The sequence below is a fragment of the Heloderma suspectum genome, chromosome 6 (genome assembly GCF_057233095.1).
Source record: "Heloderma suspectum isolate Gila_16-S chromosome 6, 16-S_ref, whole genome shotgun sequence".
In the NCBI taxonomy this organism is placed as follows: domain Eukaryota; kingdom Metazoa; phylum Chordata; class Lepidosauria; order Squamata; family Helodermatidae; genus Heloderma; species Heloderma suspectum.
This window is the reverse complement of record NC_139463.1, coordinates 51,055,166-51,080,050: the sequence shown is the minus strand read 5'-3', so window position 1 is coordinate 51,080,050 and position 24,885 is coordinate 51,055,166. Positions and strand designations below refer to the sequence as shown.

The 24,885-nt window shown below is 46.1% G+C and overlaps 1 protein-coding gene across 5 annotated transcripts in view; it reads left to right on the top strand.

Annotated features, from left to right (window-relative positions):
* NT5DC4 (5'-nucleotidase domain containing 4) overlaps window positions 1–24,885 on the top strand; it is a 66,151-nt gene that overhangs the window by 24,463 nt on the left and 16,803 nt on the right. For 3 of the 5 annotated variants that reach the window (XR_014783778.1, XR_014783777.1, XM_084804255.1), the window contains exons 6-15: window positions 2,477–2,534; window positions 4,472–4,565; window positions 5,747–5,800; window positions 8,296–8,379; window positions 8,460–8,501; window positions 9,139–9,249; window positions 14,980–15,046; window positions 15,247–15,417; window positions 15,783–15,834; window positions 16,905–16,965. Coding sequence is in view for 3 of the 5 variants with exons in the window: in XM_084804255.1 (XP_084660381.1) it covers window positions 2,477–2,534; window positions 4,472–4,565; window positions 5,747–5,800; window positions 8,296–8,379; window positions 8,460–8,501; window positions 9,139–9,249; window positions 14,980–15,046; window positions 15,247–15,417; window positions 15,783–15,834; window positions 16,905–16,965 (794 nt within the window). In the remaining 2 variants the exon portion in view is untranslated. The remainder of the gene's footprint in view (window positions 1–2,476; window positions 2,535–4,471; window positions 4,566–5,746; window positions 5,801–8,295; window positions 8,380–8,459; window positions 8,502–9,138; window positions 9,250–14,979; window positions 15,047–15,246; window positions 15,418–15,782; window positions 15,835–16,904; window positions 16,966–24,885) is intronic. The other 2 variants (XM_084804256.1, XM_084804257.1) reach the window with 2 other exon arrangements.

Below are 24,885 nucleotides of genomic sequence, written 5' to 3'. Positions count from 1 at the left end.
AACCCAGCTTGTACTTCTGGTAGTTCTTGGTTCACATGCTGCTGAAGCCTAGCTTGTAGGATTTTGAGCATAACCTTGCTGGCATGTGAAATGAGCGCAATTGTACGGTAGTTTGAACACTCTTTGGCATTGCCCTTCTTTGGAACTGGAATGTAAACTGACCTTTTCCAGTCTTGTGGCCACTGTTGAGTGTTCCAAATTTGTTGGCATATTGAGTACAGCACTTCAACAGCATAATCTTTTAGGATTTTAAATAGCTCAGCTGGAATACTGTCCCATTCTATTGTTTTCCTCGATTTCTTTGCATTGTTCATTTAAGAAGGCCTTCTTGTCTCTCCTTGCTATTCTCTGGAAATCTGCATTCAGTTGGATATATCTTCCCCTTTCTCCCTTCCTTTTCGCTTCCCTTCTTTCCTCAGCTACTTGTAAAGCCTCCTCAGACAGCCACTTTCTTGCTTTCTTTTTCTTTAGGATGGATTGAGTTGCTGCCTCCTGAACAATGTTACGGACCTCCGTCCATAGTTCCTCAGGCACTCTGTCTATCAGGTCTAATCCCTGAAATCTATTCCTCACCTCCACTGTATATTCGGAAGGGATATGATTTAGGTCATACCTGAATGGTTTAGTGGTTTTCCCTAGGTTCTTCAATATAAGCCAAAATTTTGCAACAAGAAGCTCATGATCTGAGCCACAGTCAGCTCCAGGTTTTGTTTTTACTGACTGCATAGAGCTTCTAGAACTTTGGCTGCTAAGGACATAATCAATCTGATTTCGATATTGACCATCCGGTGATGCCCATGTGTAGAGTCGCCTCTTGTGCTGTTGGAAAAGAGTGTTTGCTATGATCAGCGTGTTCTCTTGGCAAAACTCGATTAGCCTTTGTCCTGCTTCCTTTTGTACACCAAGGCCATGCTTGCCTGTTATCCCGGTGATTTCTGGACTTCCTACTTTAGCATTCCAATCCCCTATGATAAAAAGGACAACTTTTTTTGGTGTTAGTTCTAGAAGGTGTTGTGGGTCTTCATAGAACCGATCAACCTCAGCTTCTTCAGCATCAGTGGTTGGAGCATAGACTTGAATTACTGTGATGTTGAATGGTTTGCCTTGGATTCATACTGAGATCATTCTATCATTTTTGAGATTGTACCCCAGTACTGCTTTCCCCACCCTTTTGTTGACTATGAGTGCTACTCCATTTCTTCAAAGGGATTCCTGCGCATAGTAGTAGATATAATGGCCACCTGAATTAAATTCACCCATGCCTGTCCATTTTAGTTCGCTGATGCCCAAGATGTCGATGTTCAGTCTTGCCATCTCATGTTTGACCACCTCCAGCTTACCTTGATTCATTGATCTTACATTCCAGGTTCCTAAACAATATTGTTCTTTACAGCATCGGATTTTCTTTTCACCACCAGACACATCCACAGCTGAGTGTCCTTTCGGCTTTGGCCCAGCCGCTTCACTCTTTCTGGCGCTACTTGGAAATTCCCTCTGCTCTTCCCCAGTAGTATATTGGACACCTTCCGACCTGAGGGGCTCATCTTCAGACATCATATCTTGTAGCCTTGTGATATGTTCCATGGGGTTTTCTTGGCAAGAATACTGGAGTGGGTTGCCATTTCCTTCTCCAGTGGACCACATTTTGTTAGAACTCTCCACCATGACCTGTCTGTCTTGGGTGGCCCTGCACGGCATAGCTTATGGCTTCACTGAGTTATGCAAGCCCCTTCGCCGCAACAAGGCAGTGATCCATGAAGGGCTACAAAAAGGTGGCTTACATAAAATAAGACAAAACAAGATAAAACTAAAACTTAAAAACAAACAAACAAGCCAAAACAACTGCACTTAAAGCAGAGCAGTTTAAAATAGAAGTAGAATGCACAATAAAATCAAGCTTCTAAAAAGGTCCACTTAAATAAACCATCACTGCCCATCTAAAAGCCATCAGTAGTTGCTTACAAAGCTAGCAGCAGTGATGGACAGGGATGGCCTTCTTGGCCCTTCTCTCAGCTGGTGCTTTCCTCTAATGAAAGCAATTGTATGCTTTGCTGCATCATTGGAGTTTCCTTTTTTGTGCATAATTAGGGGGTAGGGAATGTGTGTGTGTGTGTGTGTGTGTGTGTGTGAAGACGCCATGCCCACTCTGCACAGAGAGTGTTTAATTTGAGGGCTGGTTCAGACCTGGGTCCTTAATGCCAGAGCTGGAATTTACAAAGTGAGAAAAAAGGAGAGATTACAGAGTGCCTTTCTCCTCATACCACCTGCCTTCCCACATCTGAGTTTAAGGAGAAGGGTTTCTGGGTCAGAGAATGGAGCCCCTGGGCAGCACTGGAGCCCCTGGCTGCACCCTCCGCCCATCCCTCGCCTCCAGAGTTATCATGCAGCTCTTCTCTCCTTTAGATTTCCACACAGGGCTTTTTCCTGGGGATGGGGGTGCTCTTATTGACCTCTACTCCCCCCCCCCCCCCCGCAGAGACCTACCTCTTTGCCTGCCTGGTGGATTTCTTCACGAGTTGCTCCAGATATGTGAAGTAAGTGTACTGGGTTTTGTCCTCCCTCATCTGTGGTGGGCTGAAGGATACTGAGTGATGTGTGTGGCATGATACGTTATGGTTCTTTATGGGTTAAAAGGAGAATAAAAGGAGAGACGGAATTCAATAAAGGAGGGCTCTCTCCTCTGGGAGATGCACTTCAGCTTCTTCTTCAACATGGCTGCTGGTCTGTCCTTCATACCATCCACATGATGTCAGAGTGGGCTCATTTATTGGCCCAGCAGAGGAGAACTGGGGTGCGGGGGAAGAAGGCTGCAAGAAGGGTGAGTGGAAAACTAAAAGAAAAAGGAACAGCAGAAGCAAAGTTTTAAAATAAGAAAAACAAGGGAGCAGGCCCCTGAACCTTTACCCCCTATCAAACTTCCTGGGAGGCTTTGGCAACAGGTAGTGACAGATTTGTCTGTCTGAAGAGGGAATACATATGTTGCAGTAACTGATTATTTCTCCAGATATATTGACCTTGCTTTGCTCACCCAAATGTTGTTAGGTCACCAAGAAACTGACAGCAATATTTGCCAGACATGAAGTTCCAGTGATCCTTGTCTCCAATGATGTACCTCAGTATGTCTCTGACAAGTTTAAAGAGTTTGCACATGTATCTTTGACCGTGGTACCAGTAGTCCATATTTATTTATTATTACATCTATATGCCATCTTCTCCCCTCTTGCAAGAAAACCAAAGTGGCTTACATGGTCCTCCTCGTCTCCGTTTTGTCCTCAGAAAAACCCTGTGAAATAGGTTAGGCTGAGACTTGGTGACTGGCCCAAAGTCACCCAGTGAGCTTCATGGCCATTCTAGTGGGGTCTAGAACCCGGATCTCCCAAGTCCCAGTCCAACGCTCTCACCACCACACTGGCTCTCACTACCCCCAAAGTAATCCCCGAAGAGCTGTACAAATGCTTAACCATCTCCTGAAAAACACAGATGATCTTTATTTAGCACTCCTAGCATATAGACCCACTTCTCTGGTTTTGGGTCCCTCTCCAGCAGAATTACTTATGGGCCGTCAACTTTGGGGCCCCTTACCGATGGAGCCTTCTCAGCTAAAACCCCAGTGACCTGATTTGAAGGAATTTCAAAGATGGGATGAGGAAAGGAAGCAACAACAGCATTCTAATGTCAACGTTAGGCACAGAGCAAAACCATTACCAACACTTGTCTCTAGGTGATGCTGTTTGAATGCAAAGCTCCCAAGAATATGGAGCTATGCAAGAAGAGGCAAAATCCCTTAGGTCTTCTACTGCAAATGAAAGGATTGCTTCAAAGAAACCAGATCCATCTTTGGTACCTCTCACCTAATGTAACAGAAAGTCAAGGTCCAGAGGAACCTCAGCTCAGGAGAGTCTCCCATACAGGAAGGATGGTTTCAGAAAATACCTCTATAGTACAGATATGGTCTGAAAGAATGGTCAGGCTACCTAAAGGATGGACCTTTAAAAATGCTTTATTAATAATTCGGCAAGAAAGATTAACTGTTTTGGTATTTTTCAGAGAGCTTCAGCTACTGGGCATTATAGAAATGTAATGACTAAATAAATAACAAAATAAGAATAGTTGCTTATGAGGGTTACAAGAGCTTTAACTTAATGATGATGTGGCGTGATGCATGGGTTCTTCATGGGTTAAAGGGAAAATAGGAAGGAGAGGTGGCATTCAATAGAGGAGGGTCTCTCTCCTCTGGGAGAGGACTTCAATTTCTCCTTCAACATGACTGCTGTCTCTCTTTTGTACTCCCTGCAAATGGCACTCCAGAGTCCCAACCAGGATGCCAATGGTGCCCAGTGCCTGGAGTTCTGCAGAAAACCATCCCAGTCTCAAAGTTCAGGTTTGCTTGTCATAGGAAGGGCCCTTCTGTCAGATGCCTGCCAACATCTCTGCCACTGCTAACCTCGGACTGTTCCTTCTGCCCCCACAGTTGTGACACCGGTTACAAACACGGCAATCTCTTCATGTCCTTCTGCAGCATGTTCCAAGACGTCAGAGAAGCCATGGACTATGTGCACCTCTCGGTGAGCGAGGGGAAGCCCAGGGGGCTGGTGAGGATGCGGGAAGAGATGGCCTGCAGTCTGGGCTGGCTTGGAAGGACATGTAGGGGGATGGGTAGGTGAACAAGATTAGAATTAGCCAAACCATCAGGAATTAGCCAAACCATCAGGACTCGTGTCTTTGTCCTCCAACATGGCAGACACCATCACCTGCCAAAAATGCTGTCTACATGAAACAAGCAGATAAGTCTCCACACAAACGTATACGTGGACATCTGTCTGACCTAACAGTGGCAAGAGTGGGAGAACATTTCCATTTAGCAGGACAGGCAGACCTGCTGCTGCTCCCCAAATGGGCTAAACTTCACTGTGGGACTAGACCTCAGAGGGAAGCTTCAGCATTGAATTGCTGAACTAGAGTTTAGCAGCAAGTTTAATTCCATTTGTTTAGGGCTCAGCTGAGACTGTGTTTTCTCTTCGAAAATAATAATGCCAGGGAGACAGTGTTATCACCAGCTACCGCTGTTAGGAATGGTCATGGCACTTATCTTGGATACATTCGAGCTTTGCATAGAAATATCACAGATTGTGCCTCTTGCCTTTGGGCCCTACTTTTGACAATGTTTCTCTATAGCCTTGTATATAGTTTAAGATTTATAAAAACCCTTCAGTTTAAGAGAAGAGTTCAGATGCTCACGAATGTGCCCGGGCATCACAAAGCAGCTCACGCAACAACAGCAGGTGTGGTGCTGCCTTCATGCCCTGCTTGTGGGATTTAGGAATTATTTGTTTATTACAATTATTTATATCCCGTCTTTCAGGATGCAAATCCTTCCAAGACGGCTTAAAAGTAACAGCAATGTATATTCATATAATCACAATAAACAATATTTAAAACTCCCTTTGTGGGAGAGGGAGATGTCTACTGGGAAATGGAGCTTCTGTCTGGTCACTGTTGGAAACAGGATGCTACGCTAGGCTAGATAGACCCAGCTTGGTCTGATCCAGCCCTAGGGCTGCTCTTCCCCTGCAACCAGCTGTTGAAGGCTGTGCTGCAGCAGAGACTGGAGCTCCCATGTTCTGGGGCCAGAGCGGGTGCAGTGATGGCAGGCTTTTTGGTCTCCAGACCGTCAGTCCTTGGTGGGGCAGGGGGTGGTGCTGGCTGTAGTGGGGAACTCTCATGGCCTCTTGTGTTGCTGTCTCAGGGCTGCCTCAAGGAGAAGACGCTGGAGAATCTGGAGAAGTATGTGGTGAAAGATGTGAGTGTTGCCCAGCTGGGGCTGAGAACTGCCGGGAGCCTTGTTGGTCACTCGGGGCTCTGTCTCCTGTGTCCAGGCTGCAGGACACCCCAGGGGGTCCCTGCCCAGGCAGGCTGCTCCCGGGTGCTGGGTGCACCATCTCCCTGAAGTCACGAGTCAGTACCGGCATTCATGCCGCTGGCATGCAGGCCTGGCTAGGGTGGCAGAGTTGCTCCTCAAGTCCCGTTTGGCCCAGTCAGTTATGCCTGTTGGGGCAGCTCAGGCGCACCGTAGGGTGCTGGTGCTGTGTGGCGCCATGGCCGGCTCATGAATCCCATGACTGTGGCTGCGTCACTTGCTCAGACTGTCAGACGCAATGCATTTTTTCTAATTTCAAGCTGCCAGTAGGGTTTTGACAGATGTTGCTAAAGGAAATGGCAGAGACTCTCTCCCCAAAGTCACTACTGCCAAGGGGGCGGGAGAAGGATTGCTTGTGACCAAGAGGCTGAACTATGGGTCAGGGAGACTCTAGTGCCATGGACCCACGGGGAGGTGGCCATAGGCAATCCCTCTCACCCAGCCTTCAGGGGTACAACTAAAGGGTAGTTTTATGGCCGGGGCAGGGAGCCTCTTTCTGCCTGAGGGCCAAATGTAATTTCAGAGAAGCTCTGGGATGTGTGTCCCACATTCCAGTGGGGGGCGAAGGTGCAGCCAAAGGGGGAGGGGCCAGAAATACCAAGAGTGCCAGTCTGTCTTAGCTTGAAGCTCTTCCTGCCAGTAACTAAGCCTTTGGAGAGGTATCCAGCCTTTTAAGCCACCAAGCGATCAGTGGGTGAGAGAAAGGGGGTGGAGCCAGGGAAAGGAGGCGTGGCCATCTGGGCACCCAACAGGGCTGGACTGAGGCCCTGGCCTGAGGTTCCCCACCCATGTTGTAAGGATTACACCATGATGATGCGTATGAAGCCCTTTGAAAACACAGGGAAGGTTACTGTAAGTAGAAAGTGATGGTAAGGCTGAAGATGTTACTGCAGGCTTCAACCACATGAACACATTTATATTAATTAAAATGGATAAACCTGAGGTGCACACCCCCAGAATCGCCTTAGTATGCATGCCAGGTTTCAGGGGTCTAGGTTTATGGTCTTGGACCTATGACAGACACCCCCCCCCTTTATTATTATAGATAAAACCATGAAGCATATAGAAGGGCAGAAGAATTAACATGGCTTCTGCAAAGATTCACTGACCTTTGACAGTTATTTGGTAGTCTCAATAAGCATGTAGATGGCATGATCTGGTAGACATGGACTTTCAAAAAGCTTATCAAAGACTAAGCAGTCATTGGATAAGAGAACAGATTCTCTTATCGATTAAAGAACAGGAAGCAGAAAATGGCCAGCTCTCTCAATAGAGGGATGAATACGGTGGGGTCACACAAGGATCTATATTGGGCTTTTTAACTTGTTCCTAAATAATATGGAATTATGATCTGGACCAGTGAGGTGACCAAATTTTCTGATGACACCAAATTATTCAAGGGGATAAAAAACAAAAAGGTATTTCAAAGAGTTCCAAAAGGATCTCTCCAAACTGGAGATTTCTGCAATAAAAAGGCAAATACAGTTCAATGTAAATAAGTGTAAAGTGATGCACTTTAAAGTGATGGGGAGATCCTAACTTCTTGCATATGCTGAATGGGATCTGAGCTGGCAGTGACTGACCAGGAAATGATACTGGGGTTGGGGTGGAGGACAGCTCCGTGAAAATGTCAACCCCATGCTAGGGATCATTAGGGCAGAGATCCAAAATAAAACTCCTTGTATTGTAATGCCTTTATCCATGCTAGGGATCATTAGAAATATAATTAAAAACAATAGTGCCAGTCTTGTAGTTGCTGCATCTCAAAAAGGGTGTTGTAGATTTGGAAAAGGTGCAGAAAAGGGCAATTACTAGGTGACGGAAGTAACTTTGCTCTGATGGAAGGTTAGGCTTGGGGCTTTTTAGTTTAGAGAAAAAGGTGAGCAGGGACCAATTGTATAGAGGTGTATACAATTATGCATGACGTGAAGAAAGTGGACATAAAAGTACTTGTGTCCCTCTCTAATACTAGACACGTCATGGTCGTCCCATGAAGCTGCATCAAGGACACATCAAAGGAAGGGCTTCTTCATACAGTGTATAGCTAAAGTATGGAATTCACTTCCACAAGATGCAGTGATGGCCACCAATTTGGATGGCTTTAAAAGTGGATTAGACAAAGTCATGGAGGATGTGACTGTCAATGGCCACTAGTCATAGTAGCTGTATGTTTCCTCCAGTAGTAGGGGCTGTATACCTCTGTTTCACAGTTGCTGGTGAACACGAGTGGGAGGGTGCTGTTGCATTGATGTCCCACTTGTGGGCTTCCTAGTGGCAGCTGGTTGGCCACTGTGGCAACAGAATGCTGGTCGAGATGGCCCTTTGCTCTGATCCAGCCTGGCTCTTCTTAGGTTCTTACATTGTGTTCTTTCACTCAGCCACGTGTTCCTCTCCTTCTGAGTCGCATGAAGGATGCAGGGAAGATGTTTCTTGCCACCAACAGTGACTACAACTACACAGACGTGAGTTTCCTTCCTCCATTTCTGCATTTCTGCCCTCTCTACTTCATGTCCAGCTGAACACTGGGCTTGTATCTTTGCAGGCAATAATGACATACTTGTTTGACTTCAATGAAGGTGATGTGGTGAGTCACGTGTGTGTGTGTGTGTGTGTGTGTGCGCACATCTGTCCTGCAGTTTGTGAACATCCTGAGCCCCAAATGAACATTAACCAGGGTGAATAGACCAGCTGCTCACAGCACCTAAGCTAAGTAGGGCAGTGAGTTCTGTTCTTCAGGATGGTGATGTTTTGGGATAAGGAGCGGTCCCCAGCAAGAGCCACTGGCTGGGCTGATCATCTGCCCGACATTCTTGCTTTCTCCTAGAATGACACAAAGACAGTGTCTGGTTGTCTCCTTCCCTCATCTCTTGCATCCATGGGAACCAGGCGCGACTACTATTTAATATTGGTTTAATGCCACTGGTGTGCTAGCTGCTGTACAGAATCCAGAACTGCCACAGCCTCTAGCCCAGAGAACTTGCAATGGAGTTAGCACTTCAGATAAATTCTGTCGTTGTTACAGATGACAGCCCTGTAGGGATGTACAATTATTCCCCTCAGCAGATGGGGGGCTGAGGTAGAGAGTGGATTGTCTAAGGCCACCTGACACGGTTGTGGTAGAGGCGAGATTTGAACCGTGGACTTCAAAATTTGTAGCGCAGCATCTTCCTAGCTTTGACATCACACCAACTCCAGGCTCCCCTGATCTCCCCTGTTCCCAGCTGGAGGAATCCCAGCAGCGTCCCTGGCGCTCCTATTTTGACTTGATAGTCGTCGACACACGCAAGCCACTTTTCTTTGCTGAAGGAACTGTTCTGCGACAGGTCAATACGGTGAGTGCTCTTTGGGGGCCAACAAGCAGGGATGTAGTAGGCGGGAGGAGAGGAAGCGCTTCTCCATGCAGAATGAAGGGGGAAGATTTTTCAGAGTTTTCTTGAATCGAAAACTCTACCTGACCAGCAAGACCAACATCAGGGAAGCCTCTGGTGCTGCTGGACCGGACTCTGCTGCTCCACCTATCCCAGCATCCTCTTCCGCGCCATGGCCAACCAGATGCCACAAGCAGCAGCAACAGCCCTCAGCTACTGCTGTTATCCAGCAATTGGTGCTCAGGGGCATACTGCTTCTGGATCTGGAGGCTTTCTTTCAGCACCATGTTAGCAGCGTCATAGATCTCTCCTCTTCTTCCTCTTCCTCCTCCTCCTTCTTGAATGTATCTTGTCTCCCTTTAAAGCTATCTAAGCCAGGGCTATTACCACATCTTGTGGCAATGAATTCCATTATGTGTCTATCACCACCACCATCATCATCATTATTACATTTCTATACTGCCCAATAGCCAAAGCTATCTGGGTGGTTCACAACAATTAAAACCATAAAATACAGCATGATAAAACATAACACTTTAAAAAGTTTAAAACTACAGTATAAACCCAGAGTGCCTGGGAGAATAAGATAATCTTTACAGTAATCCAGACGAGAGTCCAATGCTAATCAGTTTCATTGGGTGACTTTGAGCTCTAGTATTCTGAAAAGACAAAGTTCTCCCTATCTACTTTCTCCACATCATGAATAACTTTATTTACTTCTATCACATCCCCACTTACATTTGTCTAAGCTAAAAAGCCCCAAACATTGTAACCACTCCTTGTAGGGGAGTTGCTTCAGCCCCTAATAATTTTGGTTGCCTTTTTTGGCACCTTTTCCAGCTTTACAATGTTCTTTTTACTGGTGCAGCAACCAATTGCAGTCACACCATAGGTGACAAAAGATGACGCTCTCAACCTTATTGATAAATTGAAAGCAAATAAATCCCCATGTCTAGATGGTATCCATCCTAGAATTCTCAAAGCACTCAAATATGAAATTGCTGATCTTCTAACCAAAATAAGCAATATGTCCCTAAGATCAGCCTCTGGGCCAGAATACTGGAAGATGACCAATGTAACACAAATTTTAAAAAAAGGATCTGGGAAACTACAGGCCGGTTAGCTTAATGTCTGTTCTGGGTAAATTGGATGAAAGTATTATTAAAGATCAAATTAGTAAGCATAGAGAAGGACAAGCCCTACTGAAAAAGAATCAACCTGGATTTCATAAAGTCCCTCACAAAAGACTCCTGAGCAAACCTAGCAGTCATGGAATAAGAGGAGAGGCCCTCTTATGGATCAGTAACTGGCTAAAGAACAGAAAGCAGAGAGTAGGAATAAATGGTAAATTCTCCCAATGGAGGGAGGTAAGTAGTGGGGTCGCACAGGTATCTGTATTGGGACCAGTGCTTTTCAACTTGTTCCTAAATGATCTGGAATTAAGAGTGAGCAGTGAAGTGGCCAAGTTTGCTGATGACACCAAATTATTTAAGGTGGTTAAAACAAAAAGGGATTGTGAGGTTCTCCAAAAGGATCTCTCCAAACTGGGAGAATGGGCATCCAAATTGCAAATGTAAGCAAGTGTAAAGTGATGCATGTTGGGGCAAAAAATCCCAACTTCAAGTATAGCCTGATGGGATCTGAGCTAGAGGTGACCGACCAAGAAATAGATCTTGGGGTTGTGGTGGGCAGCTCAATGAAAATGTCAACTCAGTGTGAGGCGGGTCTGAAAAAGGCAAGTTCCTTGTTAGGCATGATTAGAAAAGGAACTGAGAATAAAACTGCCAATATCATCCTGCCCTTATACAGATCTGTGGTGCGACCACACTTAGAACACTGTGTACAGTTCTGGTCACCACACCTAAAAAAAGGATATTGTTAGCATTCAAAAAAGTGCAGGAAAAAACAATTAAAATGATTAAGGGCTGGAGCAACTCCCCTATGAGGGAAAGTTACAGTAGCTGGGATTGTTTAACTTGGAAAAAAGGTGATGAACTGGGGACATTATAGAGGTGCACAAAATTATGCATAGTTGGATAACATTTTTCTCCCTCTCTCATGATATTAGAACCTGGGGTCATCCCATGAAGCTGGTTGTGAGAGATTCGGGACAGATAAAAGGAAGAACTTATTCACACAGCGCATAGTTAAACTATGGAATTCACTTGCACAAGAGTTAGTGATCACAGAATCATAGAATAGTAGGGTTGGAAGGGGCCTACAAGGCCATCGAGTCCAACACCCTGCTCAATGCAGGAATCCAAGTCAGAGCAGCCCTGACAGATGGCTGTCCAGCCTCGTCTTGAAGGCCTCCAGTGTGGGAGAGCCCACCACCTCCCTAGGTAATTGGTTCCATTGTCGTACTGCTCTAACAGTCAGGACGTTTTTCCTGATGTTCAGCCGGAATCCAGCTTCCTGTAACTTGAGCCCATGATTCCGTGTCCTGCACTCTGGGATGATCGAGAAGAGATCCTGGCCTTCCTCTCTGTGACAACCTTTCAAGGACTTGAAGAGCGCTATCATCTCTCCCCTCAGTCTTGTCTTCTCCAGGCTAGACATGCCCAGTTCTTTCAATCTCTCTTCATAGAGCTTTGTTTCCAGTCCTCTGATCATCTTTGTTTCCCTCCTCTGAACCCTCTTCAGCTTGTCTGCATCCTTCTTCAAGTGTGGTGCCCAGAACTGGACACAGTACTCCAAATGAGGCCTAACCAGTGCTGAGTAGAGGGGAACTAGTACTTCCCGGGATTTGGAAGCGATGCTTCTATGAATGCAGCCCAAAAGAGCATTTGTCTTTTTTGCAGCCACATCACATTGTTGGCTCATATTCAGCTTGTGATCGACAACAATTTGTGAAGACCACCAATTTGAATGGCTTTAAAAGGCCAATTCCTGGAGGAGAAGGCTATTAGTCCTGGTGGCTATATGCTACCTCCAATATCAGAGGCAGTATGCCTGTGTACTCCAGTTCCTGGGGTACATGGGCGGGATGTGCTGTTGCGTTCATGTTTTGCTTGTGGCTTTCTCATGGACAGCTGGTTGGCCATTGTGTGATCAGAATGCTGGGGGCTGTCTTCAGGAGCTATTCAGTGTGAAGTTAGAGCAGTCTGAATTCCTTTACAACAGAGGATGTCATCACCCATCTGCAGCCAACCAGCCACTTCTCTCTTGAAAAGCCACATTTTCTGAAACTTGTTTTACTCTGACTTTTTTTTTTTTTTTTACTGAAAGTGGCTCCCTGGAGGTTTTACCACAGTGTGCCATGTCCCCCAGCATTAAATCTTGGGCCTGCCTCTGTGACCTGGCAGTGATGTGGTCAAGGGGGTAGGATTCCCCATCCCCTCCTGTTTCCCCAATGGAAGTTGTTTTTCCTAATGAGAAAATCCTCAGGAATGTAGCAGAGACCCCTCACATTACCACAGTAGTGGGGGCACTCATTCACCTTAGGCAGCATGCTTTTAATCTTGAACGGATCCCCCCCTTCTGTGCATGTTTACTCAGAAGTAAGAAATCAGTCTCGCTCCCCTGCAGTGAAAGGGTTAAAGGCTAACTTTAGTAACTCCCCCTGAAGTGCTCTTGATGCTCTTTTAAATCCCTGCTGTTGCAATGCTGTGCTTCTTTGATGTTCTGTGCTTTCTCTGATGTTAAGTTGTTTCTCTGTTGTTATGTCAAGTCCCTTCTCTGCTTTATCACAGTAATGATCTATTGGGTTTACAGGAGCTTCTGGTTGTGAACAGGGAGAAAGGGGGGGTTGGAAGCAATAGGCAAAAGTGCGCACATGGAGTAAATGGGGTGGGAGCAATAACTCTGCAGCAGATTGCTGGAATGGGGTGAAATTGGGGTGGGGGAAAGCTCTCAGGGGGAGCCTTCAGATGCTGCACTCAAGAACTGAGGATTTTGGCTTCTTCAGGGAAATCTGCACACATGGGAAAAATTAGTTACTCTCCCTTCATAATAATGTAGTAGCAGGGGGGAGCCTGGACAGGGCCGGGGAAACAAGCCTCTCTCATTGGTTGAGCAGCTCCTGCCAGTTTGATGATGTTCAGTTCTACTCCCCCCACCCTACCAGGAAGTATGTTCGTTTCAAGTGCTATGTGATCCCTGAAAACCAGATCTTAAAGGTACAGTACGCTTGACTTACCTTGCTTCATGTGTCCCTGACGGACCAAAGCTGATTCCATGAAAATCCGGGTAATAGTCCAATGCACTTCTCATTCCGTTGACATGAAGATCCTTCCTGGACTACATGTACCCCTGGTCTGATCCAGCATGGCTCTTCTTATGTTCGTATGTTCTTATGTTCATAGATTTGTATTAAGGCATTGGCGATTTCATTTGCAGTCTCTTACCTAACTATCCTTAGTGTGGCGTTTGCCCTTTTTCAGCAGGTTTCTTCACACAGAGCTTTTATCCTGCTATTGAGATTGGTTACTCACAGAAGTTTGCAGATCCTTTAGATAATGTCATGAACCTCCAGGGCATCTCCTGCACTAAATGACCTTTATTCCATTTTTTTAAAAGATAATGAGATAATGAGCTATCAAATTATAGTGCTTGAGTTCCGCTTGAGTTCCCTCCCTGAAAAGAGGAAAACTTGCAATAAGAGGAGCTGGATCACAGCGCCATCTGGTGGCTATGTAATGAAACATATGGAAGACTCAGATAAGGGGGAGAGGGAAGGGGAGGGGGAAGCACTTGTCAAGGGAGTCCGTCGTGATCCTGCATTTAAAACGGAAAAAGCCCCATTTTAAATGCTGGATTTTAGGCTGGTGTAGAACTGCTCAATAGCTACACACTGGGTTGACATTTTCATTGCACTGTCCATCACGTTCCTGATCAGTCACTGCCAGCCCAGAGCCCATCAGTGTATACGTGCAGTTAGCATTTTTTGCCCCGATCTGCATGAATTTATACTTACTTGCACTGAACTGCATTTGTTGTTTTGTTGCCCATTTGCTCTGCACGGTCTGCTTGCATTTTCAATATGCTGAATAATGTGGTGTCATCTGGACCCTTAGCCTCATCACTGCTCACCCCGACTCCAGTTCCTGTATAAACAAGTTTAAAGCCATTGCAGTCCCCGTACAGATCTTTGGGGGAAGCCATTCCTTACTTCTCTCCATTATGGGAACTGTCCATTTAGTCCTGTACTCTGCTTATCATTCTTGAAGCAGTTACTGACCACGTCTGCCAGGTTTACCCAGGAGCTACTGATGAAGGACTTTGTAGTTTTCTTACACTGCTTATCTGCTCTTGTTTTGTTGTGTAGTTATTTTTGCTGATGGTTTTTTTCCCCATATGTTGATCTTTTATTATGGAATTGTGTGTTTACCTTGTTAGCCACCGTTGCTTATTGCGGAAGGGCAGGATATAAATGTAATAAATAAAAGAAAATAAACAGTCTACCAGGCCCAGTTCCTATCCATACGCTGGAAGGGAATGTCTCATTAATAGATGGGATGGACTAGAGCAGCCACCTTGGGGAAGCAAGGGGATTTTCCTGTTGTTTTTGACTTATCCTGAAGGGCTTTCCAGACCTCCCTGAGACCTTGGTCCATGCAGAAAGCTTGCTCTGCCCCCCCCCCCCCCGATGCTCTATCAGGGATTGTTGGGAGGGAGGGAGGGCCGAACTTGGAGTCCCATTCCGCTTCTAGGGCTATTGTGCTGCACAGTGTAACAGCCTGTTGTTGTGTTCAGGACACAGGGAAACTGCGGATTGGCACCTACACGGGACCCCTTCAGCACTGTGCTGTCTACTCCGGAGGTAACTTCCCTGTGTCCCCCCAGGGCCTGCCAGAGCCGCTGTTGGCCACATGGCACAAGCCGCCGGCCTCTTCCCCTTGGGCAGCTTGTAAAAGCCCTTGCCCCCTCCATGGTGCCACCAGGGGGCTGGTGCGGGGAGGGGAAACAAGGCCCACCTGGCGTGGATGCAGCGGGCCTGGACCCTGTTCCCTCTGGTTCTAGGCTCCTCGGACATGGTGTGTGACCTTTTGGGAGTCAAGGGCAAGGACATCCTCTACATCGGAGATCACATATTCGGGGACATCCTCAAATCCAAGAAGAGGCAGGGGTGGCGCACCTTTCTGGTGGTGCCAGAACTGGCCAAGGAGCTGCAAGTGTGGACAGAGAAAAGTGGTGAGGGCCAGAAGGGCTTTGGTGGCTGGATGGGGTGGCACCAGGCCTTACGGCAGCCTCCCATTAGGGCCTCTTTGCAATGACTTGGAGAAGCACCACCAGCCCCCCACCCCCCAGCCAGGGAAATGCCCTCGCCCACCCATTGCCCGGCTGTGTCCAGATCTCTTTACTAGCACCAGAGGTCAAAGGGCTGTGTGCAAAAGCCCCCTCTGGGGTCCCATGGCCCTTCAGGGAGCTCACATCACGAGTCAAAAGAGCTTCCGAGTCCCAGGGCACCGAGATGGCTGAGATGTTTGCATCCCATTCCCGCAGTCAGATAAATCAGGAGCCACCCTTAAGGACAGCCTTCTCTCTTCTCCTCACAGAACTCTTTGAGGAGCTGCGGAGTCTGGATGTATTCCTGGCTGAGCTGTACCAGTAAGTGAGATCTTCTGTCCATTAGCACTTTGCCTGGGGGGGGGGGAGGGGGGAGAGAAACATTTGCACTAAATGACCCAGATTCTAAGTCTGGAGTTAAAGTGCCATTGGCCCTTTGGGAGCCAGGCTGCATGCAGCTGTCCAGTCCAGGGGTGACAGGGAGGCTCGCTCTGATCAGCTCTCCCTGATTTTAGGATTTGGTTTTCTAACGATGAGAGCCAGAGATGGTTGCTTTGAACTCTCCCCTTAACAGTTATGACTTAAGCAAGTCAACCACTCCACTGAAGGACAAGTAATAATTCTGAACTGTTGAAAGGCTGAAGAGCTGTTCGTTCATCTTGAGAGCAACTTTTTATTTCTCTTATTCATACTTTCAGCCTGTCAGGAAATGAACTCAACCCTTGCTCCCCCCTCTCCAATCTTTAAGACAGCTTTCCTTAGCCTGGGTCCCTCCAGCTGTTGTGGACAATGTTTCCCATCAGCCCCAGCCAGCATGGTCAATGATCAGACATTGAAGTCCAAAACATCTGGAGAGATCTGGGCGAGGGCAGGCTGCTTTGAGAGGGCCTGTAGCTCAGTACCTGAGCACACGCAAAGGATCCCAGGTTCCATCCCAGGCACCTGCAGGCCGGGCAGGCCAGATTGCTCTTCCTCTAGAAGCGGTGCTGGCAATACTGGGCGAGAGGGACTCGCGGTCTGCTCCAGCATCAGGCAGCTTCCTCTCTTCACGCTTGTCCTCCTCCTGGGCCTTCTCACCTCAGAGATGTAGGCTGTGCCTACAGCTCCCTTGCTGTGTTCTTCCTCCCACATTTTACTTCTCAGCTGGCAAGGCTCGGGATGTGTGCCCCAGCTGAAGGGTGAGCCGAGGTTTATTGCATTCCCTGGCTGGTGTGGGCAGGAAGCACCACCATCTGGGAAGGTGGCTTCCTGCTGTCACCTGGCTGGGTGTGAAAGTGTCAGCACATTGGCGGAGTGGTATTTGGCTGGGCAGTGCTGCCTGCGCAGAGAGGACTTTCTGTGTTGGTTGAGCAAGGAGGGACTCTTAGCACAGATTTCCTTGATTTTTCCAGACACCTGGACAGTGGAAGCACTGAGCGCCCAGACATCAGCGCCATCAAGAAGCGGATCCAGGTCTCAGCCCCTCTCAGAATCAGCCCCTTGCCACATCCTTGTGGAGCCCACCACTCTTTTCTCTGGGTTCTCTTCTCCAGCTGGGGGACTTCTTGAAGCCAGAGCTGATTTGCAGTGCCAGAATTCAGACTTGCCCCTGTGTAGCATAGTAGTACAGTCCTAGTAGGCATCACTGCCTGCTGAAAAGGATACTCTTGCCTGGCCCATATAGCACCTTTTCCAGATAAGGATATACAGGTGTGTCTTCCACTGGGTTACTCCATAAGAGGCAAATGCATCATAGTGCATCCAGCCACCTGTATGTGGCAAGGGACAGACACAACCAGACTAAGGGCTTTTTCACATGGAGCTTTTATGCTGCTATGGAGATGGGTCACTCTCGGAAGTTTGCGGGTCTTTTAGGTGACGCCATTAACCTCCAGGGCGCCTCCTGCAGGAAATGACCCTTATTCCATTTTTTAAAAGATTGGAGAAGATGAGCTATCAAATTACACAGCTTGAGAGGAAGCCCCGTGATGAGAGGCGTGAGTCTGCAGCGCCATCTAGTGGCTATATAATGAAACACAGAAGACTGGGGGGAGGGGGGAGGCCGGGGGAAAGGGAGCGCGTGTCAAGGGAGTCCCTCTTGATCCTGCCTTTAAAACGGAAGCTGAAAGCCCCTTTTAAAAGCAAGATTTTAGGCTGGTGTAGAGATGCTCTGGGAGAGGGGTTTGCTTTCGTGAGTGTGGCCTGTAGGCTATCGGAGTCTGTGTATTACTTCTTTTTATTTATTTGAAGTGTTTTTATCCTGCTCCTCAGCCAAAAAGCCTCTTGGAGAAGCTCACATGCAATCCATAAAACTAGGCCGTTTCTGCCTCTGCGGATTTACGCAGTTAAAGAAGACTGGGCAGGACGCACAAGGAACAGGGGGAAGGGAAGCCATCTTCCAGCAGGGCTGGTGGGGTGGCCCTGCTCCTGCCTCCCTCTGTACAGCCTGCTGGAATGGCTGCTGGCGGTGAGAGTGGAGGGAGCAGAAAGAGCCTCCAGGTGCCTCCTGAGCACTCCCACAGCGAAAAGACGGACTTTCTCTACCCCAGCAATCTACTGGGTGGAAGGTGTGCCAGGCAGAACCTGGCAGATGCCCCTCTCTCCCCCCCGGGAAACTGGAGTTAGGCCCTGCAATGCAGGATGGGAGCACCAGACTTCTGGCGGCCTGAGCAAAGACTCCGAGCCCCCCGCCCCCCTATCCTTTGCTGGGGTGCCCTGCTGGATCAGCCTGATCACACAGGTGGAAGCTTAGGAGCCATTCAGGTGCTACTCTTAAGACATGCGGCACAGGTGGAGCTGGTAAGTCCCATTGAGATGAAGCATATTTGCATAGGGTTGCATCTTTATACTAGAAGACCCAAACTGCATCCATATTTCTCAGATAAGCTTGGCTAGACAATCATTTTCACTTCATAACTTTTTATTATAAGAAAAAAGACCTATGAAGCACATAACTATATACAATACAGAGAGAGAGAGAGAGAGAGAGGCAGCCATTCAGTGCTTTCAGGTTAAAGATAATAGAGCATAAGGTTGAACCTTATTAAAAATCATCATTCTAAAATAGGACACACAGGCCATTACGGGATAAAATTATGTTGTTATATTCAAGGATAATTTAACAAATTAACAGTACCAGTATTGCAGTATTCCATATTCTAAAGAAACAGACAAGGCAAAGGGCAGAACTCTTTCTCTAACAGGATCCCCCATCTCCTCCTCTGATATTTTGTATGCTGCTGTCTCATACAGTTGGGTCCAAAGAAGCTCACCACATATCAGATGAACAGCAATAAATGTAACAATTCAAACCATATAAGAGGAACAATTATAAATAACCGTATCGGTAGATAAATACATAATCAGTCCATGCAACATTAAATAAAATAGTGCAGAGAAAGTGACTTAGGACTTTCATGATACCCTACTCATGATTGTTTATGGGTTCTTTACAATGTCATGACCCTCCAGTTTCACTTTTGTGTCTAACCAGCATTTTCAGTGAGGTTTTTTTTAGAGCAGGGAAAATGTGTCATTTAATTGTGAAAGTGAAAGAGAGTGCGATTTCCTCTTGTGTATTTGCTCTATTCTGCTATACTGCAGTACCACCTAGAGGTTATGTAGCAGAAAAGCAGGAAAGGAAACACTACTCCTGTAGTGCTCGGATCCCAATTCTGCGATGAAATTGAATGTAGAAACAGCGGATTAACAGCCTCGTGTAAAAAAGCTCCTAATCTAGCAGTTTAAAACTTAATAGCAGAGAAAATAACACTGGACACAAGACAGACACACAAGGCCAATAAAGCTCTGTTCCACACAGACAACAGGGGGTTCTCTGTAAGTAATATACACACATTGGTTGGCAGCCACACCTCTCCCTTGTCACCTGGGCACTGGCAGGCTGTCAGTTAGTGCGAGGGGGCACAGCATCAAACTCCCAGGCAGACATTCAAACTGACCTCTTTTTTTATAAAGTTCATTTTTATTTTTCCTGTCCTGACGCTGTGCTCTGATGAGAGAGTGAATGCTCCAAATGCTGTGTTGCCTTTCTGGGTGGAGTTGTGCATGTGAAATGGAGCAGAGCTCTGTGCATGTGCCTTTCTCCTCCTCCATTCTGGCCACTCCTCTAGCACACCAGGCAGGGTGCTGGGTCCTCCCGCACTGCTTGGGTGCCATGTATGGGCACACCCTGCTCCCTCCCCCAACTACAGGGGGCTGAAAAATTCATTGGGGTAATGGGTGGCAGGGAAAATGTCCCCAGCCAATCAGAAACAGGCAGCTGGCTATGTTTTAGCTACAACCTGTTCTCCTTCCTTCCCTCCCTTCTGGACAAGCAGAAGGCATTTTGTGAGCAGCCACAGAAAGATGCTCTTGGTCCAGTTTGTACTTAATACAAATTGTGCTGCTATATAAATCACAAGGGTTCCAATATTTTATATATTACAAAAAATTCATAAAGAAGGATTTCCTTCTCCAGGAAGACCTATTATATCAGGATCTGGGTTTCTTTTGTAACCCTTAGCACAATATCTTGATAAAAGCTGTAGAACAGGAAGATTAATCTCTCAGTACTACGGATGTCAATTCCTTCTGTTCATCAAGAAGGAGCATAACAAATGATACAGTATTTTTTGGACTTGAGATCTAGTTTTGATCCTTCTACTTATTTTTGTTAGACATTCTAGATACAATACTTGCATTTTTTTTTAGATTTGATGGTCAATTTTATTATCAAATTAAGGGAGTTGCCATGGGGGGAGGGGTCCCGTTGCCCCTAGTATAGAAAATGTATATGTGTCCTATTTAGAAACTGTAATTTTGAATGAAGAGAAAAATCCGTATGCACAACATATGATATAGTAGTTGGACAAATTTATGTACAAAACTATAGTAAAATGGCAGATAAGAATACTAGATTACATTGTACTAGAAATCCTGTACATTTAAGAGATATGGACAATTTTTAAGATTCAAATTTATCTGTGCTCATTCAGATATTTATATATTTAAGGTATTTCTATACCACTTTTCTGAAACCCACTGAGGTGGTGTACAACAAATTAAGGGCGCAATCCTATCCAGATAGGCAGCCGCCTCCAAACTCGGAGGCGACCGCCTATCCATAGCAGGGCAGGAGAAGCACGGAGGGGATCGTTCCCTCCGCACTTCTCCTGCCCTGCATTTTTGGCTAGACAGCCGACTGCAGCTGTCTGTACGGCACATTGGATGTGTCGTACAGGCATTTCCGCTCTTCCTGCCCCGGAACACCCCCAGACATGCCCCTTCTCCTCTTGTGAGCACGGAGGACAGGGCTGTTCCGCGCTGCCTCGGAGGCAGCGTGGAAGTGGGGGAAGGTCAGTTCCCAGATAACATGATATCCTATGGCTGTCTACCTGCTGTCTAGTGGGCATAGGATTTCTCCTTAAGATAATAAAACAATACGAGACATTCTAGGGTGCCAGGACTTAGTGATTTTAGGATAGTGCAGTTCATCTTAATGTGAAGGACAAATAGTTCACTCTGATGTAGCTTATGAGGGGATGAGACGCCCCGCTCCCATTACTAGTGGCCATTTCCAGTGTGGTAGCTACTCTTGCACACCGTCTTTGTAGCTAAAACAATGCAGTCATCCTAAAGATGGCATTTAGTTTGGGATGTGACTGCATTGCAGTCTTCAAATGTAATTTATGTAAGGTTATGTCCTTGTTCATACGTATATGTAGGGAAAACAATTAGAACTTGAAAAGTACAGATTAATGAATATAAAGAGTAAGATTAAAACTAGAAAACTTGAAGCTTTACATTTTTTGGAATATAATCATACACTCGGGAATTTAAAGTTCTTGGGAATCAAACAAGTTTATATATCAGCTCAAAAAGGACAGGACCTTCATATTTTACTTGCTCAGCAGGAAGGATATTGGACTTTTACTTTGCAGACAGTTACCCCTAGTGGTTTGAATGAGAAATGTTATTTGTCAGGTTGTTTAAGTACATTTAGGGTACAATTCATTCATTTCCCATTGATGAGCTTTGTGTCACTGCCCACTGCCAAAGAAGGCTCGAAATAACCAACACAAAAGAAATACAAAAATCTATAATGAAATATTTTAAAAAATCATAATATATTAAGTACAAAAGATCCATAATCGATATAACAAGTTCATACAATATCTATAGTTATTAAGATGGGTGTTAAAAATAATAGAAAGATCGATCTTATGCCCCCTAGACAGAGTCGGGGGTGGGGCGGTCATAGGATAGTTTGGATTCCTTGAACTCTGGCAGGGGCCATCTTTAAAAATTTCAGTTGGCCACCATTTTGTTTCAAGATGGTCGGCACAATTTTGCATGGTGAGAATATGCACGCTGCGGTGCTGAATCATCATGCCAGGTTCGGTTGAAATCTATCAAATGGCACTGAAGCAGTAAATCTTTAAAAATGTTGATTGCCAGCCATTTAGTTTCACGATGGCAGACGACATTTTCACTGTGCCTAAAACCATCCCAGATAGAGATAGAACAAATCCTAAAAGTTTCATAACAATTGGATGTATGTTTTCGAGTCCGTTGAGGACATACAAGGACTTCCTTTTAGATGGGGCGTGGATATTTCTTCCCCTTTTGTGGCTGTACCCCCTCCCCCTCCTTCTCCTTCTGCCCTCCTGTTACATTCCAAATCCTCTCAAATTCTTCCTCCAAACCAAAGCTTCTGGTCGTTTTCATGTGGTAACATCTTTTTGCTTGACTTCTTGGTGTAGCTTTTTCTACTCTTGGTATGTCCAATGCACCACCCTGACTCTTGCATACATGAGGTTGAACGTGCATCGGCAGGCAGGTGTAACAATTATTTAAGTGCCACTCTAATTTCATTAGCAATCTTTTCCAAACAAGTCATTGATATTCCAGTATGGTCACGTAGATGGAGCAGCTGTGGGAGCGTATAGGCCTTCAGCCCCTCCAGCGGCTGGGCAGGTGTCAGGACCACCTTTCCCAGCCCCTCAAGCGAACTCTTCATACTAGCTTCAGCACCCCATTGGCACATCTCCACTCATGCATCCAGTCTAGCACCCAGACATTTTCCAGCTTCCCTGGGCTGGATCATTTGCATCTCGCGGTTAATTCTCTATGCTGGGCCTGGCACCCTACTGTTTAGTTGGTTTAGCAGCAAATCTGCAACACTCCCTTGGTTGTATTTTCAGACTAGAATGCTGACAAAAGCACTGAACCATTTGTATGTTGGACTTCGTGTTATAACGACTGTGAATGACTATCACTAGATCATATCCGAAAGCAACAGCACACAGTTTCCAGCCAGCATCCTTCACACCTCCACCTGTTGCATCTAATTTAGCTATTAGAGGTCTAGAGCCACACTGAATAACAAGGGGATAATGGATCTCCCTATTTCACCCCTGTATGAAGTTCTGTCCTTGGAGTATCCTTCTCACCTACCCCAATAGTTGTTCCTACGTTCCGATAAGGGTCCATGATCAACTGGATCATGTGTTCATCCATTGTGCATTTTTTTAGGATCCAGACAATATGGTCATGTGAGATGGAATCAAAGGCCTTGGCTGTATCAATCAACACAACCCCTAGTTCTTCCTTACACCTTTTGGTTTGCTTAATTGGCTGTTGTATTAGCCACAAGTTTTCAGAACCAGCTGCAACAGTTCCTCTCCTTTGTAAAACAAACCTTCCCAATTCTTGCTGTTAAGATCATAAAAAACAATCGTGACATTACTGATCTGATTGTTAATGGTCCCCAATTTACGATAGATTCTAGCTGTTCCACTTCCATCATTTTGGGGATCCACGTTAATCAACCGTCTTTCACCCTATCTGGAATGGCTCCTGTTATTAACTGTAGATTAAATAACTTGGCCAGCGTTCAAGTTAGCGTTCCTTCAGTGTTGTGTTTCTTAAGGGCTTTAATTGTTATGCCATGTAACAATGGCATAACAATTAAAGGCCCAAGCACAGTCTTCCATTTCATCTTGTCAATATTCTTGCTATTCTCTTTCACCGATATTAAATCCTGGAATATCTTACTGTCGGTCCTCTGCCACGGATAGAAATCTTTTAGATCACTAAAAGGTGTTAATGTCTCCCATTTACTCTTATATACCTATACACTTCCTCCATAGATAGCTCACCTCTAACCTTCTTTCGAAGGCTACGTCTAACACACAAGAGGCACGTGCAAATTCAAATAATCATATACATAGTTTGAATTTGCTTAAAAGTATATTTTTAATCACCTTCTTCTTCATCCACCCACTTCTTTTACCTTCTCTCTTTTTATTCTTTTTCTCCCTTTCCTTTTCCTTTTAGTTGTTCCTTCTTCCTACATTACTGATGCATCCCTCCCATCACCTCACTAACTAATGAACTTATATTACTTACTTACTGTAACCAACATTTCATTACTTTTTCAATAGTACCATTCTTAACCCTCTTTGGGAGCAATCCTATGTCCCCTACACAGCATCTGGGGGACATAGGATTTTTTGTTTTCCTGGCTCCACGCTCGAAGACAGGGCTCCAATCTTGGAGCCAGGAAACCATACCACCCCCCCCCCATAGCTGATGTGGAGAGAACTGCACCGCCTGCCTCTCTCCGCTTTGTAAACAGAGCACAGAGACAGGGAAAGGAGACATTCCTGGGGGTGGGGAGGGGAGGGGGCCGGGGTGGCTGTTTACACCTTTTCCTATCACCGCCCCAGCCTCCTTTCCTCCCCCTCTCCAAAGCCTCCTTTAGACAGGCAAAATCACCCATCTAGCTAAAATGCAGCACTGGAGGTGCAAGGTGCCTCCCTCTCTGAATAGGATACTCGTAAGCCTCTGAATTCGGGGGCTTACCAGTAGGGCTGTGCATCGCTTCGGTGCCGAATCCAAATCTTGAAGTGAATAAGGGTGTTTGGGGGCGCCTTGGTGTGATCCGAAGCAAATCAGACCAGCACCGAGGTGTTCCGAAGCAAAGCGAGTCACCAACAAAGCACCTCAGTCCACCTTGGAGATTCAGAGCTATCCTGATGCCTTCTGAAACCCAGACAGACTGTCTCCAAAATGTATCAACTTGAGAAAGATCAAGGAGAGGTGGAGGAGGAGGAGGAGGAGGAGGAGGAGGAGGAGGAGGAGGGAGGGAGCTTTGGCAAATGGTAATGCTAGTTGCAAAATTAGGGCTGAATGTAACCCCGGAGTCTCCAGTCAGTGATAGTGGTGCTAGCGGTGAGGAGTACTGGATATATTGGAGAAAAAAGCTTCCATTTGTTCATTGGGAGAAAGGTCTAGCGGAGTTACTGGACAGATTTGGCTAGATCTGTGGTGCATGTGTGTGTTGGACTCTTTCCCACTCTTTCTTTGTAGTTTTCCAGCTAGATCCTTTTG